Genomic DNA, 20,513 nt, shown 5'->3' with positions numbered 1-20,513 from the left:
GACCTGAATTTTTCATTAGTTTTTACGAATTATCGAACGTATAAATATATTGACAATAATTATGGTATGTTTTATTCACTTTTTGTGGCCATTTTGTGTGTAGCTTTCGTAGTGCAATAGAAATAGTTCAGGCTAAAACTTCGCATATACATGTAATTGAGTACCCCATTCAATCTGCATAAAAAAAATTTGCAAAAAAAACAAAATCCGACCGACCGACCCTATTTTTAAAAGGCATGTAATCGGAAGCACAACTTTTTTTTTTCGGCCTAAGCTGATGTACATGATGTGTAATGTAATTATTATTGTCTGATAAGTGATTGGTTGAAAGTTCTGTTTTACTGTTTGACAATATACAACTTAACAATAAATTATAGTAAAAAAAATTCAATTTACTGAATAACATTATTTCAAGACAGTATCTCCTAGAATATAGAGACACACAATTAGACACCATAACCCCCAGTAAACAGGTTAAAAAAATCCCTTGGATAAGGCCATTTAATCGCAAAATGGTATTATTAATCTTAATATTATTTTTTATTGTAAGATACCTTGGGACATCCAAAAATGCTGCTCTTAAGTTGCACAGCCAGTACTTTTGCCTTCCAGCTCCCAAAAAACTGTTATTTTGGGACTCATTTTTTGAGAAACAGCTAAAATCATATTTTGGCAGAGATGAAACGTTTGAGATTTTAATCTGAAATCAGGTTTTTTTTTTAAAAACTTTTCCACTGAAATTTCAGGGTTTTTTTTTACAATACCACAAAAATAATTATTTTACAATTTTCCACTATTTTTTTTTCATTAGGCCCCTATAATTGCAGAGTTTTTTGCCAAGGCCAGTTTCATCTCTGTTTTGGGCCACTTCTCTCTCAAAAATGACCCCATTGTTACTTCTTACCATCCTAATAGGATGGTTAAACAAGAAAAAATATGGTTGGTCCCAAGTTTATCCGCATTCTTGTTCCCAAAGAGGTATGCTTCGAGGACACCCCCCCCCCCCCTAATCCTGTGACTTTGCCCTACTTTGGGACAGAAATGAGTTTGAAACTCATACTTATTCTTAAGATACACACTTTCTTTGTAATTAAAAGACTGCCTGAGACCACAGGCCTTAATCATTTAAATCGGCTGTATAGCGGGTGGCATAGCTAACCAATGCTGCATTTTATGATAACAATGCCAAATGTGCCACAGAAATGAGATATATTGGGGCATCGCAGCTATGGCCCTTGACGGCCGTAGGACCCATCATTTAAAAAGTGCTGAGTCCGCACTATTTTGTTATGCATTTTCTCAAGCAGTATGGAAGCCAAAATATTTTTCTGCCTTTTCTACATGCTTCGATGCAAAACAGGCATAAACAATGAATTTTCTATCAATACCTCATTGAAAAAAAAAAAATTAATAATGCGTACCAGCTGATGTCAGGCCTGGTGAAACCTGCAAGAACTGTAGGCCTACTATCCTGTAATATTTGATAGCAAATATTGTCACACTGACTTGTTTGAAGTTATGTACTCTTGGATGCTGGAAAAACGAAGAAAAACAATCATGTTCCTGAAGTCTGGTTCCCTGATCCTACCGGTACTTAAGATGAAACTGAGCAATGTATGGATGTTGGGGAATTGTAAGGTCAGGGAACCAGTCTAGCTGGCATTGCTCCCATTCATAGTTGAGTCTAAATTGATTGCAAAAAAAATGCACACTAACTAAATATGGTAAATTGGGGGCAGTATTGGAAGAAAAAGCATTTTCTCTAATGCTTGTCGGCCGACCAGCATTTGAAATTGATACAAAAATACCGATTTTTGACCAGTGCTTGAAATTGACAAAAAAATACCACTTTTCTTGAAAATGACAGCACAGGTGCCATGATTTTACAGTATGCATTAGACTGTCATTCATTAAGTATTCCATAATAATTTGGTAGCTTGAGTAATTCCAGCTCCAACTTTGTTCATCAGGAATTTCGACATACATACAAAGCTGGAGCGAAAACTATGTTGTGGATACCAAATGCTAAGAGGCCCTAAAAATGGGACTCTCTGTATCTCTATCACAAAAATGGTCCCTTTTCCCTCTATTAATCCCAACCCAGATTCCATTAAACATAATCAGGTACATGTATGTTTAATGGAATTTGGGTGGGTAAACTTGAAGGAAAAGGGACCATTTTTTGTGACACAGAGAGTCTTGTTTTTTAGGGCTTCTTAGAATCTAGGATTTACAACATAGTTTTAGCTCCATTTTGTGTCAAATTCCTGATGAGCATTGGAGCTTGCGTTTAATACTCAAGCTAATAATTTGGTAGTTTTGTTTTATTATATTGGCTAATGCTGTTTCATCCCTAAGTTTCATCCCAATCGGATTTGTACAAGTTTTCAAAGTATAAGGATTCGAAGATTGCACTTTTGGTAATGTATGATGTCACGTGACACATGATGACTTCATCGTGATAAAAATTTGGGGTCCAAGTGGCAAAGTGTACATGTAAGTATGCATGTACAGTCGACTCGTTATTACGAGGTTCTCTGGACTTTAGTAAATGTACCCGGTACTTGTATGTATGGGTAGGAAAAAGTGCACCAAACCTATGGAGAGGAGTCTGAAAAAAAGGGGGGAAAAAGAAAGAAAAAAAAAAGAAGGAAGTGTGGATGTCATGTACTTTCCAGACATCAACAATTTCAACGGTAGTGACAGGTGTCCTCAAAATGAAAAGGAACGGAACATACTGTACATGTAAGCCTTGGTAATAGTGGAACATGCAAGTAAGTACATGTACTACTGGTATGAGCAGTATGGGAATTTCTTAAAAATGAAAACACTGTACCAGTAAGTCAAACCATGTTCACTGAGTAAACTGTTGTTACAGAGAAATATAAAGACATCGTTGTACTGTCCTTGCTCTAAAAAGAGTTTTCTGCTGCCCTTGCTAGAAATGCTTCAGGGACAGGATATATATTTAAGGGTTGTGGTAATGCTAATAATAAGAATTTACAGACAGGAAGATGACATCATCCATATTCTAATTGCTCCCTCCTCAAACTGCATGTATACATGCTGTGCTAGTTGAGAAAGTGGTCACTCCGTCCCAAGATCGCACAGCGCTGGTAGCTTGTGTGGTCTGCTCTTAAACCTTCTTTACTTGTAAGTGGTTTTCAACGGCTGGTCCGTTCAAGTGAATTTAATTAAAAATGTATGGTGGAATAGCAGTTATGCTTCCATACTATGGACACCAGCCTCATCAACACCATCTCCATGCACACCATCACCCCTATCACCAGGTAAGAAACTACTTGTTTCCTAGAAATCTGATGATACCCCAATCAGCATACATAAGTACAGTTGTGGTTGCAAAATAAGAACCAATCGAGGGTTCATGTACTCACCCAAGAAATTTTGTGGACCTCAGAAGAATTTTGAGCGGTCAAGATTTAGGGGCCATTCAAAATGTTCTATGTTTTTAAATTTCGATTTTTGTTCCAAATTGTTTTGACCCACCCACCCACATAAACAATGACCTGCATGGAATTCTGTGTCACCGCCCAACTGACGATGCATCTTGTCAAGCGCTAGATTGCATGTTTACAATACGAGACCAAACTAGAAAACATTTGTGAAAAGTTGAATGTGTCAAGTACAGTATACAAATATAACATGGTTTGAGGGTGGACAGTCGATATTCGCTCCTCGAGGTATTGGAAGTTGACAAACTTGTTCCCGAGGCGAAGCCGAGGGAACTAGTTTGTCAACTTCCAATACCGAGGGGAGCGAATATCGGTTGTCCACCCGAAATAAACCATGTTATATTTGTTTTACTATACCTCATACCGGTACATATCACCAGTTCACCAAAAGAATCGTATTGCTCAACTTCACTAGTTCAGTTCATTTACAATGCAGTGCAGCTGTAAATACAAATGTAGTTTGTGTACAGCATTCTTTTGTACAGGAGACATCTTTATTGTCCATAAATATTTTCTAGTTCGGCATCATTGAGCTCGCTCGGGAAAATAACGCGCTGTGCAACCATCTATCTCATCGTGTGTAACTCGTTTGGGCGATGTTCGCGCGTGCGTACTACACCTGTCCGACAGTTCCACGATTCCTTTGTAAAGCGCATGCGTAGTAGACTGTCGCACGGGTAACCCATGCGACAGTCTACTACGCATGCGTATTTACCCTGTGCGTGAATCCTCGCGCGCGCTTGGTAATCAGCAAAAATAACATCTGGCACGTGATGGTGAATTGACCAGTGAGTGTTCGGCTCTCGATCATGAATATGTATGAGGTATAGTAATATGCAATGGAAAGCCGCTATACTGAGCACTGCTATACCAAACGTTCGGTATACCGAACGTTCGGTATACCGAACATCATCCTTGGCTCCCAGTTTTTGTGTAAAAAAACATACCAAACATTGTTGTTGAAAAAAATCAACAGATTTACAAAAAAAATACCAGTCATATGTATACAAAATGTATATTAATGCTGTTTGGCCATTTTTAATTCCCAAACATCAGATGACCCATATACATGTACATCGTGTTTGAATGTTGAAGCGTGGTAGGTGGCTAGCATTTTCCCAAGGAATAGAAGGGAAAGCCACCTGTTGCTGGAGTTTTTAAATGACTCCTTGTGCTCGAGAAATGCCAGTTCACTATTGGTAAAGAAGGGTGCCGCTGATGTGAAACCTGTGGTGAAAACCACCCGTGGTAGTTTTTTTTCCTCAAAGCTTAGATTTTGAAAACTATTTTATTAAATTCTCCATTCATAATTTTATTTAATACCACTTTACAACCGCGATCTTCAAAAAGCCTTATAAAAAACAAATTTTGATATTAACTTTCTACTAATTTCTTCATAAAAATATTACTTAAAATAAAATTTAGAAGTACATGTACCGTTCAAGAAACAATTTTGCAGCCATACAGCAAAACAGCAAAATAGAGAGAAATGAATAAATTCCCTCATACCCCTGCCCTACAAACACGCTGGGACAGGCTGATGATTTTACGCTCTGATTGGATAGATTTTGCTTGACCTGTGACTTTTAAGTCATCACGGCCACGACCCTGCAAGGATTTAAACAGCCGTTAAGACCGAGTCATCACCCTTTTATTTTCATTCACAAAGGTTTGTTTTTTTCATTGAAAAGAGTAATAATGTAGGAAAATCTGTAAATTTTTTTCTGTTTTGTAAATTTTCAATTCTTGTCACTTGCTCAGGCTCCATTTTGAATTCAAGATGGGTCAAATTGGATATTATACGACGTGCAAGATGTGTCCACATGATCCCCAATGAAAAAGAAATAACATCCGGTATGGAATACATGTATGTTCATTTCTGTGAGAAAGTTTTCAGATAGCATTTGCGCGCATTGGAACTGCGGTCTTAAACAGCTGCAGCCAGATTTTTGAATACAAACATGTAACCCCACTTCCTTCACAAGATTCTGTGAAGCTCATCAGAGTGTCCCAGCACCCTGTTTGCAGGGCAGGAGATACGAGCGAAATGAATAAACACTTAACAAATCCGGTCAAAAAGGGCACAAGAGGGCGCTATTTAAATAGACAGACTCCATTTTAATAACCTGTGGCTGAAAATTGCTATACCGAACGATCACTATTGCAAACATTTTCTGTGGATCCTGCTATGTTCATTAGCTTGGCGTTCTACTGTACTTACATGTACATTGTACTATGCAGGGGGTTTGGTGGAAATAACGAAGTACATGATAATGATTATAGTGTATTGTTGTTTGTCGCATTGTGTTTTCAGTCTAGCACTTAATAATTTGGATGTGCTTAGGTTAGAATTTAAAGAAAAGATAATATATATTTGGTGTTTTTTTTTTTAAGTTGAACTAAGAAATTGACTGGAGCAGGGTTTGAATCTGCAACCTGCAGATTATCATTCTATGTTGGCTGTTCCCAACTGGGGGTTGGCTGTTTCCAACTTGGGTTGGCTGTTCCCAACTTGGGTTGGCTGTTCCCAACTTGGGGCTGGATAGGATTTGTGTAGTATTAAAAGAATAGATATACTGAACAGCACCAGTTGTCATTAGTGTGTGAAAAAGGAAACAAGTCGGCCTAGTCAGGCCCCAAAAAGTTTTGCTTCCAGTAACTGACTTGTGTAGCCCAACCCTACACTTTTTTTTATTAGGTTAGAAATGATTGCTCGAAAACCACATTCACATAACTTGGTGTCTCTTTCTGTGAATATATTTTGATTTTTCATATTTTATATTTCAAGGTCTTAACGGTATTATTACATATTACTGGTGGTGCATGGCACACTGCTTCTGTAATCTGTATGACATGTGCTATACGCTAATACTGTGCAATACAGACAGTGTTGGCCATTATGTCTACATAACAGACATTACTGTGTACTGATGTACCGGGTATTTGACTTAAATTTTCCTTGATTATTCTGTATTGTCAGCCTCAAATATTTTTCTTTTCATTTTTTTCAGCAATTTTGGTAGGTTATTTCCTGGTGCCAGTTCTGATTGCTTTAGACGAACACATACATTTACATACATGTTACCAAAAGAGATTAGAACAATGGGTGATAAGGACTGATGCAGGCTGGTAAGAATTTGCCAGAGCAAGGGCTTGCTAGAGCCTGCAAAAACTTGTGAAGCTTCGTTTTAACATTTCCGTGTGTGTATGCGTTCATAAAATTGCATTGCCTTCTCCAACATTTCCATCAAGAGAACCTGACCTGAGACTCAATGCTGCTTCCATCCCAAAATTTGCATTTTCTTTGGCACAGAAACTATTTGTAGGAGTGTTAAACATGTAGATACAGTAAGGATCAACATTACATGTATCAAGGAAGAAATGCAGCACAGGGTATTTTACTGAGGAGGGTTGGTGGGGGATTGGCAAGTAGAGTCTCAATGTTGTATTGTTTTAACAGTCCTTGGGTGGGGCATCCATCCGCTAACTACCCCAATGTGCACATATGCACATGAAATTACAAAAAAAACCTCCATCACCATTTATATTCATGGGCAGCCGGAAAGTACTTGAACCTCCCATTTTGGAAGGCCTGAAAGGTTTTATGAATGGATTTTATTTAAAAAGTAATTTACCCACTATAGGTAAATAAATGAAATGGTGATAAAATTGATACATGTACCGGTACATGTGTGGTCAAATACAAAGAATGGTAGCCCTTTTATTTATAGTATCCTATATTGCTACTAGTTTATAAATATCAGTGCCCTGAGTCTCTACATGTAAGTCTAATAAAAGCACAAAGTGGAAGTTGAAATGACTCATGCATCTTCTAAGTGACTCTATTTCCATGCCCGCCTAATACATACATGTACATGTAGCTGAAATTGTTGGGCTTCCAAAAAATACTCTTTAAATTGTAAAAGTTGTATTATGCAAGTTTTACTTTTACCTTCAAGAATCATTAAGAATGTTTATAGCAACTTGTGAAAAATGTCTGCACTGCTCATATAATCTAAAAATCCTTACTGATCATGATCAGTTTTAGTTGATACATGTACATGTATGCACTTGGTTACTGTCAGATGCTGTAGAAAATAACAGGAAATATGTAATTGTGTGAGGTTCACGAGGTCACTTTGTGGTAAAGTGAATCATTTTCTACGAGCTGCTCCCTGGTCATGCTTTGTATGTCTGCATGTTTCAAGCTAAAATTTATTTAATAATTTGCAAACATCGAAAAATAAAACTACCAAGTTTTTACGAAATACCTTACTAGGATGTTGGTAAATGACAGTCTCAAGCATCTTGTAAAATTATGGCATCTGGTGTGAAGTCATTTTCAAGAAAATTGTATTTTTGTAAACATTTCCAACGGTGGTCGGCCGACCAGCATTGGAAAAACCTAACTATTTTTCAACTACTGCTCCAAATTTACCATTTTTTCAGGCCAAATTTTGTTTCCTATTGGTTACATGTTCATGAACAGGTGCAGGCCAACTAGACTGGTTCCCTTGCCTTACAATTTTCCATCATCTATAAATTGATCCATTTATCTTTTGTGGAGTCAGGGAACCAGACTACTTAAACATTTTTGTTTTTCTTGGTTTTTCCAACCTTTTCGAACACCAAACTTCAAAAATGTCAGTGTAACAATATTTGATCTATTATACTAACTAACCCCTCAAAATAGTTCATTTCTGAAAATTACAGCAAAAGCCAATGATGCACATTCCCTTTAACAAACATAACCTGCAGGTGGACACATGTATACACAGTGGCATAGTGATGGCAATTCAACCTTTATACCCCCTTTTAAAATAAAATGGGCGTGAGAATAAATAATATTACCCTGACACCTGTATTGGTCATTGGTGCATGTGCATGCACACTGGGGACAACTTTGATCATTGGGATTGGTTTTGCAAACCTCTGGCCCCACTATGTCCCCAACCCCTACACAAAGGCTCCCAGTCATTATTTAGGACAATGGTATGGAAGTACCTGGTTATGTTCGGTGAGTCTGAGAATGAGTGCTTCAAGAGTAGCTGCCAAACTCTGTCTCACTACATGTAGGTTCACTTCACTCTGTTGAATTTGATCTAGAAGAAACAGGTAACAAGTAGGTGCCTCAGCCCAGCTTCAAAAATTAAAAACATGTACTGCATCCATTGTTTACAGAGATAATAGGAGACTGATTGGCTGATAATTGGTATAAGATCAGATGTCTCGCCAGAAACTTTGAATAGTGGAATTACAAATGGCAGCCTCTGGCAAGCTGGAAACTTTGCTTCAGACAACTAATGGTTGAAAAGCTTTGAGAAGTGGGGGAGTTTAAGATGAACACCTTTCAAGCACAACTGCAGGAATCTGATCATGTCTGGAAGCTTCAAGGTGTCCAGCCCTTGGTGGCTTTCCAGTCTGTAATTAAAACAGTGGAGATGACTTTGTCACTTCGTCTGTCCTATGAGGAAAGACAGTGGAGGAAGAGACAGCTTCACAGACCATTGAAGAGAACGGACCCTGTGCAGTATTGTATACTTCCTAATTCTCCAAAAATCCCTACTGCCAAGGCATTCGGAAGAAATAGAGTCACAGGTGGACTTTGCATAGCACTGGTAACACAATGGTAGCACAGTCAGAATTTCCAAGAGGGAAGGATGATCAAGAAGGTGCATGTTATCAAAAAGCACTATCAGTAATGTATGCAAAATTGTGAGTGCTGTTTTCAAAGGCATCAGTGGTGTTGGAGTAGTGCAACCAATCTCTATGATGGGCATTGAAGTTGCTGAAGATCAACTTTTCATCAGCAGGGACCAACCAGGAGGTGACATTTTCGAGAGAGGTGACATATTCAAGCTTATTTTGGTCTACTGTGGTCTATCGTGAGTAAACTACCATCGGGTCTGAGCAGCCACGGCATCGCAAATGAACCGCTCAACCGCCTCCCAGATGCGATCCAAAACGAATATGTCTACGCAAATGGAAGAGCAGTTACAAAATCCTGTACCAATAATTAAAAAGTAAATTATTGTTATTCATAAGACGGAATTTTGGGTCGGGCTGATGTAAATCAAATTCGGTTTTGCCCATCACCGTTGTATTAACATCGTGTACTCAGTGTGTTACCTCCCGAGTAAAAGTTGGAAAAAATCACTCCGGTGGGACTCGAACCCACGACCTCCTGCTACTAAAAAGCAGGAGAAATTACAGTGAGGTGGGAGGAAAAGCCCAGAAAAATATTCTGGGGAAAACCCACGGAATCAGGTAGGGACTGAAAACCCAATCCACATATTGGCTCAGGTGGGATTCAAACTCGGGTCACAGCGGTGGAAGGCAATTTCAGTCCAAAGGTTACAAGCACAGAACAGGAACATTGAAACTGTACAGACACGCGAGACCAAAATGTACGATCTGAAAAATACCTACAATCCCCTGCATGCAAAGGCGCATAGTTCCAAGGGAAAAGTGTATTGGTATACCGGCTCCTGCAACGTTGAACTTGCACTGATGACACTTACTCTCACGCGCCTATGTGCTGACCACAAAATTGACATCGTGGCAGTACAAGAATTCAGAAGGTTAAAAACTGGCAATCTGTCAGTTAACGCAGAGAAAATCGGAGAGAAACCCATCATCTATGATTGGCACTGGTCAGGAAACAAGCAAAAACAAATGTACGGTGTTGCCATCAGTGTGAAAAGATCCCCAAACACCATCATTCGTGACATCCACCAAGAAGACAGCAGGGTTATGTATATTCATGGACTTGACCCACTGGGGTATGAATTTGTGTGTCTTCAGCTTGTATGGTCCCGCTTCACTTGCCAGGAAATTAGTCAAAAGGGCTTTTTGGAGAAGTGTTCAAAAGCATCTCGAAACTACGCCTGCTGACTTCTAACCGTTGTTACTTGGCGACCTAAATCCATGTCTGGGGCCATTTCTGTTAAGGAGAATACACGAGAAAGTGTGGATTCCTAACTTAAGAATTCACATGGCGCGAAGCGCCGAGTGAATTTGTAAATTTAGAAACCACACTTGCGAGTGTATTCTTCGACTTGGAGATGAAAAGACTTGCATATCTCGTGTTGATTCATGGCCATTAGGGTATTTACAAGGGAGTAATCAAACATTGTGGCGTGTTTAGCATGTGAATCGCCACACGCGTACAACCAACTCATTTTGTGTGTAGGCTCCTTCCATCAACATGGATACCGGTAGTTCAGACGACGATTTTTCTGACTTGCTGTAGTTTTTGCAGTGACGGCAGAGAATTTGACAGTGAAGATGCATTGGTAATTTTCGGAAGGAAAGTTTTGACGCACACAGTCCTATTATTATGCTCAGTATCAAGAAAAAATGTCTGACATATTCAAAGTGTGGATTCGTAATTCCGAATCCACACTTTACTCAAGATTCGTCATTCCGAATCCACACTTTGTGGCCAGTGTAACAGGTTCGTAGTTCCAATTCCACACTTATAACAATATTGTTGATGTACCCTAACGTGGCGCGGCCCCTAACGTGGCGCACTTTGATTTTTCGCCTGTAGCGCCTAGCTAGAGCAAAAGTTTTAACTGAAATTTCACAGAAAGTGAACTTTCATCAAGTTATAAACAATCCCGTTCATAAATCGCGAGTTTATTTACCCGCTACAAAGTTAAAAGAAAAAAAGATTTTGGAGTGATTTTCTGATTTTATTTTCAAGTGCAAAGTGAACCCTTTGAAAATGCCCCGAAAAATAAGAAAATAATTTTGTGACAAACATCTGGCTGGGTATGTAAGTAGAGATAATAATGATTTATCAGAATTTATCAAGTTTTCAGAAATTCTTAAATGTTAATTTGGAATTTTTCGAGATTTATTTAAGTGCGCCACGTTAGGGAACACTCCGCCAAATTGTGCCCAATTTCCGGACGCCACCGTTTTTTAATTTCGGCTTAAATTTTATGAAACTGAAATTGTTCACAGAGGTTAAACAGCAAGCATTAATAAGGTAAAAGTACCAGTATTTCACTGCATGAATTTGAGGTTTGTCAACAAAGAGGTTTGGCAACACTACTCGAGGAAATTTGGGTAAGCTTCGAAGTGCGCCACGTTAGGGAACACGACTATAGTGTGACGTCATATAGCAATGGTGAAGGGAGTGTGACATTGCATCCCCCTTCCCGAAAAATAAACCAACCCAAGATTTTTAAATATCAAACTGACCTGTATTGCTAACGTTGTTTTCAGGCATGCTTTTACCATGAAACGGGGAGAGAAATAAGACAGAAGGCCTAAGTTACCGTAATTGTTTGACACTTTCATGATAAAATAAGACCTTTTATTTTAAGACCGGCTACATGACGGGCTCTCGACAAATAGGAATGGGTAAACTGTGTTGAATTATTGATTTGAATAAGATCAGAGTACTTTTATATTTGAATAACCTAAAATACTGTATCAAACACATTTAACCATCTCTGCCCTGACTGGTACCCATTTCTATCCCCCTTGCTTTGAAGCCAGAAGGGTTTTATATTGTGATAGCGTATTCCTAATGTGTACATTGTATGTCTGTATGTGTGGGTAGGCCTTCACCGCGTTATTGGGAAATGTTTTTTATTGTTAGGCAAAGTAGGACCGAGTTATGGGGACTTCCTGCTGTTCCCACAGCTTTTTCAGTCCCCACATATACCTCGTTCAGACGAGTGTTCATGTCCCCGCAACTATAAGAATGAAGTTTGTATGTCCGTACATGTATGTACATGTACATGTATGTATGTGTGCATGTTTGTTATATTTGATTTAGGTTAACTGTTTATTGCTGTCATATGAAAAATAAGACTTCAATCTCGACCAACTTGGTGACAATAATCTTCGGGCGGGGGACTTAAGATGACTTGAGACATTTGAGGTCAAAGGTCATCTGGCAGTCAAATGGCGTCATTGTTGATTTTGGTTTGTCAACTGAAAAGTGCTGTCATAAAAATGTTAAGACTTCAATGTTGACCAAGCTTGGTGACAATCTTTGGGTAGGGGGACTTAATTCAGATGGCTTCAGACATTTCAGATCAAAGATTATCTGGGGGTCAAATGAGGTCATTCCTGATTTTGGTCAGGTAAACTGAAAAGTGTGCTTACAAACCGACTGTATAAATACTGCCAGCATGCCGGGGGGGGGGGGGGGGGGGGTTGGCAGACTTATTGGCAGAAGCAATTCATAGATTTAAATCCACAATATGCAGATTTTCATAAAATTATTTGGTGCTCAAGTTGCTAGACAACAAGGCTGCAACATATGGTTGCGAAGGGCAATTTGTAAAGGTTACGTAACACTTTATTTTGAATGAAACTACATGTACACAGATATGTTCACGTTGGCGGGTTAAATCTTTGAAAATTTATTATTCCCGTTTGGAAGACCGTATCTACATGCAACTTTCAGGATTTATTTCCCCTATAATGATCCACGTATGTGCTAAAAATCGTGGTGATTTGTTCATTACTTTTTGTTGAAATTGGAAAAATAGGCCTGGCTTCCGCAATATCTTTTCAAGCCTCACGAATATTAATAAGATTCCTATCCATTATGGTGTGCAGTAAACGATTGCAGAAAAGCCTCCTTCATGAGTTGTTAATTAACAAATATCACCCTTTTTGCTGGCTTCCATCGGTCGATACCAAGACCCATGCCATGCCACGCCGAGTGACGCTAGTGAATATGTTAATATGCCCTTCCTCATTGTGTGCCGGGTCGAAATCGGTCAGCCGTAGCGCCTACGAAATTTTCCTTGGCGATGGTTCCAGGTGTAACACTAGCGTCCGCAACAACAGATTAAGCTGAAATTCGGAATATACTCAGATTAAGTAAGTGTTCAACTACTCCTGAAATAACAACTTGGGTAAATTCCTAGAAATTTGGATAAATATATACATTTGGGGAAGCTTTCTAACGATTTCTTCCAGAGCTTTGACAGTAACCAGTATTGACATTTCAGCATTGATGACGGCGATTTTTTTCACTGACATGCAGCTTAGAATTTCTTCTTCATGTTATGTAACATTTTAATCATACTGAGCATATTTTACTGAGAAACACAACGTTCAAAGGCCATGTTTTTGGGGTTCACAAATTTTAATGCTCTGTTACAGCGTCTTAGTACGTAATCGGATTGGCTTTTCTTGACAACGACTGACGCTTGACGTAAAAGTACAGTGCGGAACAGCGACCTCATGCGGCCACTTTATGCAAATCATTTGGATCCGATTGAACGCCTTGGTCCAAACAACAATGTGCATACATGTACATGTAAAATGTGTATAGAGCCTAAAAGTTTACCCCTGGTGGCGCTTCAGGGCCCCTTGAAAAGGAAAAATGCTAATTTCGAACCCTGCTCTAGATTTCTAATCACAACTTTGTAAATCTCGACGTCATCAAATTATTTGCAGCTACATTGTATCGCCTTTTTGCAGACGTTTCAGAAACCATTTTTTGTGTGCATAAGTGCTGTGTTATCGTTATCGTTTCCATGCAATGATCGACCAATAAGAAAATGACTGATTCCAAATATGAATACCATATGGACGCATAATGATGAAAGCCTTGACCAAGGCTGTTAAAATGGAATGCTGAATGTTATCCCAATTCCAAAAAGTTGGACAAAACTTTTTTTTCAAAATGGCGGCTGAAGTAAATTCAACAACCTTTTTTTCTAGTAAGTTTACACAAATAGCTATGATCATTCTTTATCCATGCCCAGCCGCATTTCCAATTTACATGTTTATCATGAAATACATCATTTACATTGCACAGCTTTGCCTGAGGCTGGGTTGTGAGAAATGTTATGAATGGCATAAGTACAGGTGTAACACAATGAATTAAGGCATCTATCAGATATGTCAGTCACAAAAGGATTAAAATTGCTGTATGATGATGTATTATTGATACACACATGCAAGCATTCCTTAGTTGATGTATGCATTCACAGTTTAGATAACAGCAATGATTCATTGCCTTCACACGTGTATATAAAGTTGTTTTCTTGTATGTTAATGTTTTTAGGTGACCACCAAGCTTGAGAACCCTACAAGATATTACATCCAGCAATCTCAAAAACGGCAAGTGGAGCAGTATCTTTCTGCCTCTGCATCACAAACAAGGATGTCTCCTCACCTGCTAAACCCGAGTCCATCATCTAACTCACCATCTCGTAAGCCAAGTGGCTCAATGTCTAGTCTACCCAACAGCCCTATGTCAACAACTCAAGAGGTACATTAACTTCAGGTGCTTTCAAATATATGTACAATAAAATCAGTCATGCTAAGCTTGTCCCAAAATCCCTGAGTATTCCACACTGTGTTCCTGCAAGACCATTCATATAAGGCCTTAGTTATCAACATGGCCAGTTGCAACTGAAGTGTTGGTGTATGCCCCAGATACATGGCTGACCTTAAAATTGGAGTAACCCTAACAGTCCTGAATGCTCCAATTCTAATATGATTTTGCACACCCCCTAGGGTGTTAAGGCTCGTCCCCAGAGCATGTAGCAAGATTTGCTGACAAAAATCTCCATTAACATCTTATTAGGCCTACATCTTACACATCTTGCCCAGTAAACATCATGTGCAGTTGTGCATAGTATACGCATACAATGTACGTACATGTTGGTTGCATCTGGATGCTTCAGGCCAGGTAGCTTCAAGTATGTATATTAAGGCTCTTCCATTTATATTGAAAGTGTATATTATGAAAGTTAATACATGTACTTATAAAAAAAGTACAAATCATTTAAAAGTAAGGGAAAAAAACCACTTCTGCTTCCGATTACATGGCATTTGAAAATAGGGTAGGGAGGTATAGGGAATAATTTGTCTTGGGAAATTTGTGTGTTTACGATCATATGAAGGTCTCTGCGTGTAGTAAAGGGTACAAGGTAGTAATGGATGGTTTTGGGTTTTTTCCTCATTTCCCCCCCCCCCCAAAAAAAAAAATTTAGGGTAGCAGAACTAGTTTTTATTTTGCCATACAATTTTTAGCTACATATGAACATTTCTGAATATTCTCAAAATTTCTGACATATTATGATTCCCCAATCCCTCATAATTCCCCAATTTTTCGTGGAAAGTTTCTGAATATTCCAGATACTTTCTGACCTATTGCAACACTTATATACATCTTTGTCCAATACATGTGTGGATTTACCTTGCACAAGGGACAAGTAACGGTACACGACGTGTAAATGTTCCAATATTCATATCTCTTTGTTGAAGGTGGATGACATTTTAGATGAAGTGATAAGTTTGGAATCAAGTATAGGGGAGGATGCTCTGACTCAGTACTTTCAAGAGTCTGGTATGGTGCCAGCAACGGTAAGAAGTTAACAGTCTTTTACAAAAGAAGTTTATTTGTGCACATTTTGGTCCAAAGTCTTGAGCCTATGCAACCTTCAACCCCCTTGAAATCATATCAGTGAAATTCTCTATTGATATCAGGAATTTCAAATTAGTTACAATATTGATGTTTTAAACATTTTGAGAGAATATCTCAAAGTTTAGTTCGCATTCTATTATGATACCCTGTGCATATTTTCTTGCTGAAGAATTCTATTTGCTCCACAAATGTGGTGATGCAGTTCTCAATCTTCCGTCTCGGTTAAGGTTTCTTCTAGCTTAGGATATTTCTATGGCAGACTACATTAACAACTGGCAAAACTCTTCCTTGTAACAAGTACATACATACATGTACGTGTACGTAAAAAACTATATCCCTGACAGTCCTGAATCCACCAATTTTACTATGATTTTGCACACCCTCTAGGGAGTTAGGGTTAATCTCTAATAACTCTATCTTTTCCTATTTTACCTGACTTTTTAAAAAATGTGTTCAGATGCCGGTACATACATACCTAGACCAGTTGAGCCCTAATGGTGGTATGACGCCAGTGGCAGTTCCTACTCAGTCTGTCTCATGTCCTGCTGACCTCAACAAAATAAAACAAGAACCAATTTCAGAAGATCATGTTCGGGCCTTTGCTAAAGAAAGGCAGAAGAAAGACAACCACAATATGAGTAAGTACACATGTTGTCTTATTGACATACATGTATTTTGCTTCTTTTTTTCTTGTTTGACCCACAAAAAAGTGTGAGTGATAATGGTACAAAAGGATTGTACAAGAATCCTGATTCCTGTAAATAGTCTAGGCGATATTTTTAAAAAAGGCTCATTTTAGGGCAACAAAAGGCATTTTTTTTAGTTGAAGTTGGTAACATACTGTAGCTATTTTACCTGATTCGGGGGTGCTTAATCCAAAAATGATGGTTACCAAGCTGGATTTTATATTGAAAATATGCCTAATTTGCATAAATCTTTAATACCTGTCGTGTAATATATTTGTTCCCATATTTGGGTATATTTTGTGTTATTTAATTTTTTGAAAAGTTTATTTTGGTGATTATACTTACACTTCCTTACTTCAATTACATTTTCTATAGCATACAAGTGACTGAATAAGTATGAGGGCATAGAAACAATCCAAAATGGCTACTATTATACCCTAAGGTTGCGCACATTTACTTTTCCTCAAATATCTTCAAGTAGTCTCGCCAAATGTCAGTATTGATGAGCTTCAAATTCACAAAGTTACTTACTAGCATTGTTGCCCTAGCAAAAATAAATGGGACATTATGTCAAAAATGATAACATCTTGATATTTAGGCCAAAAAGGAAAACAGGGGGAAATGAGGTGAGAAAATTGGGCTAAAAATTAGGCAAAGGTTTGCCTAACGTGGCGGACTTGAACAACTTCATGGAAATCCCCAAAATTAAAGATTATTGATGCTTACAATAATTATGTCAATGTCAAAACGTTTTCTTACCAATAATTTTTGGAAATTTCCTTGAACTTGTCCAAGTCTCCCACGTTAGGCAACCCTTCAACTACTTTTTAGCCCAATTTCGCCACTCCGTTTTCTCCCCGTGTTATATCACAATGTTATCTTTGTTCACATGATATCCCATAAGGTTGTTAATAGGGTAACTGTACCAGTAAGCAACATGGTGAATTTGAAATTCATTGATACTGAGGTTTGGCAAGACTACTGGATGATATAAGGAGACAAGGTAAATGCACGCAACTTTAGGGTATAATAGTAGCCAATTGGATCGTTACTATGTCCTCATAATTATCCAGTCACTTGTATGCTTTGGAAAATGTTATTGAAGTCAGGAAGTGTAAGTAGAATCACCAAAATACACTTTTCAAAAAATAACAAAATAAAAAAAATATACCTAAATATGGGAACAATTATATTACACGACAATTGTTAAAGATTTATGCAAATTATGCATATTTACATGTACACTAAAAATCCAGCTTGGTAACCATCATTTTCGGATTCAGCATCCCAAAATTAGGTAAAATAGCTATGTTATCAACCTCTACTCAAAAATGCCTCTTCATGTAACAATTTTTGAAATATAGCCTCGTCTAAAAGAACTGCAGTATAACCATCCTCATGAAACCTTTGAACCTTCATGTAAATCTGTCTATTTCTTGTCTTAAAACTATGAATAATGGGGATGTTTTCTTTTAATTAGTTTTTTAATGCTGAAAATGTTCCCCTTTTTGAGATTAATGAGTTGCATGCTTCACAAATAGAAATACTTTTGGTTGGATAACATTTTGGGACTTATGACCTCACCATGTATTTTTTTCTCTTTTTTTATCAAAATGCAGTTGAGCGGAGAAGACGTTTCAATATCAATGACCGTATTAAAGAGCTTGGAACTCTCATTCCAAAGAACATAGACCCGTAAGTGAAATCCATTAAGCAACTGAATCAATATTGTATAAACCCAATATTACCAACAGTTGTCAGATTGTTGTGCAGGAAATGTGAATTATTGCAGTCTTTGTAACTCCTTGACAGAGCTGAACTGTTTGTATAAAAAATACAGGTCTCAGATACCTTGGCAGCCGATTTCACAAATCAGTGAACACGGCGCATAAATTATGCCATGCAAAGCATTTCAATTTCAGTAAACTTGATGTACATGTAGCTGCACAGCATTTACACAAAGTATGTTACTATTGTAGCATCAGTGTAACAACCGTATCTCTTGGTTTTGACAACACAAGTCAGCTTTGCAATTTTTGGATTGTAGTCATCACCCATCCTCCCCAGTCCCTGGCGCAGATTTGTGCCACTGATTCGGACTGTGGAACCGTATTGTCGATTTCAGACTAATGGGACCTTAGGACTAATGGACCTTGGGACTATTGAACCTTGGGACTAACTCACCTTGGGACTATTGACCCCTTGTTCCGTCAAGCAGTAACCCGCTGAACATGGCTTTTCTGAACCAAACCAAACTCACTTGTTCTGTAAGGTGTGTACAGAAACCCAATTTTCAGCACCACATATTTCTATATTTTTAACAAAATTATCCAAATTTTTATAAGAAAATTCAATTCAAATGAAACACTATATTCTGCTGATAGTGACTTGTAAAATGAAAGGACATTTGAGCCATGTACCCGTTACATGGAGTATTTTTATTTTTTATTTTTTATTTTATTTCAGCCACATCCAACACCGCAAGCGCCAATAACAGGATGGATAAAAACATTAAATTACAAATTATAGCACAATAAAATTATGTGATCTGAATACATGTACAACAGCCAATACAATCAGTGTTCTACGTGCAACGTTGTTTCGCCATACTTGTAGAGGACAGGATGGGTATCTTTAGTTCCATTTTGCACTTTGAGAGCATTTTACTGTAGATATGGAATTATTTTATTTTATTCACACTTTAAACTGATTTTTTTTTTCAGGAACTTAACAGTTCTCCTAACTTCTCTTTTAGTGACCAAAGGCAAAACAAAGGAACTATTTTAAAGTGCTCTGTGGACTACATCTTGAAACTACAGAAAGAACAATCCAAATTCAAGACTGCAGAGGATCACCAGAAGAGACTCCAGACTGTAAATCGACGGATGATGCTTAGGATTCAGGTATGTATAGATAGATGTCAATGAGTAGATCTATGTCTATGCTTTTTATGTCTTGCCTGAATTTTGTTCAGGAAAGAGACTATGCAATCATTTTGTCTGTCCGTATATAGTATGTATGTATGCGCGTGTATGTATGTATTTAAATAGTATGTACGGTATGTATGTCTGTGGTAAGTTTTGTACTTAAATGTTTCGTAAAATTTGCCTAATTTCCACAGTTTAAGTCCAATTGAAACCAAACTTGAATCGTAGATGCAACAAGGCAACCTTCATATGATAATGATGTCAAAGGTCACATGCCAAGGTCAAAGATCATCTGGGATCAAGTTGTAAAGTAGGTCGAACATATAAAATTGGTCTCATTTCAAAAGATTAAGCCCAATTTGAACCAAACTTGGTCATAGATGCAACATGGGAAGCTACATATGATAATGAAGTCAAAGGTCACACACCAAGGTCAAAGGTCATCTGAGGTCACACTTTAAAATAGGCTGGAACTAAACTTGGGTCATATAGCGGCAACATGGCAACCTTCATGCTGATTAGTCACTCTTTAGAGATAATCGAGAAAGCAGGCGAGTCGCATGGTTTGAGAACCATCTTGTTTTAATTGTAGATGACATATTGGTGCCATATACCTTTTTATACAACACCTGAATAAATCCCCGTCATCTGATTGGTGGATCGTTGATCACATGTCATTGAATTATTCGTACCAACGCACGGTGTGCGCGTGGCACGCAGTGCACAGTGCAATGGAAGTTCTATTGCACGGTGAATAGAACTTCCATTGCACGGTGTCACTGCTGCTGGTGGTGGCGCTGTTTTAAATCGAGATAAATTGAAAATGATTGTTCTCAACCTGTTGAACAGTTTGCATTAATATAAATACGATGAACTTGTCAAACTTTTAAACAGTTTTTAACCTAAATAAATTGGCTATTAAAAGTCAACCAATCAGATGACAAGGATTTATTCAGGTGTTATATAAAACAAATAATGAATGTTTCACGTTCGTGCAATGGTGCAATTCGGT

The 20,513-nt window shown here is 38.0% G+C and overlaps 1 protein-coding gene across 2 annotated transcripts in view; it reads left to right on the top strand.

Moving 5' to 3' along the window:
• Positions 1 to 20,513, top strand: part of LOC119741371 (microphthalmia-associated transcription factor-like) — a 37,690-nt gene that overhangs the window by 6,895 nt on the left and 10,282 nt on the right. Inside the window, exons 1-6 of one of the 2 annotated variants that reach the window (XM_038217130.1) lie at positions 3,079 to 3,290; positions 14,521 to 14,727; positions 15,729 to 15,827; positions 16,346 to 16,526; positions 18,194 to 18,269; positions 19,330 to 19,477. In XM_038217130.1, coding sequence (XP_038073058.1) covers positions 3,201 to 3,290; positions 14,521 to 14,727; positions 15,729 to 15,827; positions 16,346 to 16,526; positions 18,194 to 18,269; positions 19,330 to 19,477 — 801 coding nt within the window. In that variant the 5' untranslated portion in view covers positions 3,079 to 3,200. Of the gene's footprint in view, positions 1 to 3,078; positions 3,291 to 14,520; positions 14,728 to 15,728; positions 15,828 to 16,345; positions 16,527 to 18,193; positions 18,270 to 19,329; positions 19,478 to 20,513 lie in introns of those variants that run through there. The other variant, XM_038217124.1, reaches the window with a different exon arrangement.

Source organism: Patiria miniata, unplaced genomic scaffold (genome assembly GCF_015706575.1).
Source record: "Patiria miniata isolate m_02_andy unplaced genomic scaffold, ASM1570657v1 HiC_scaffold_11, whole genome shotgun sequence".
Classification (NCBI taxonomy): Eukaryota; Metazoa; Echinodermata; class Asteroidea; order Valvatida; family Asterinidae; genus Patiria; species Patiria miniata.
The sequence above is the reverse complement of the archived record's forward strand: the minus strand, read 5'-3'. Positions and strand labels throughout refer to the sequence as shown.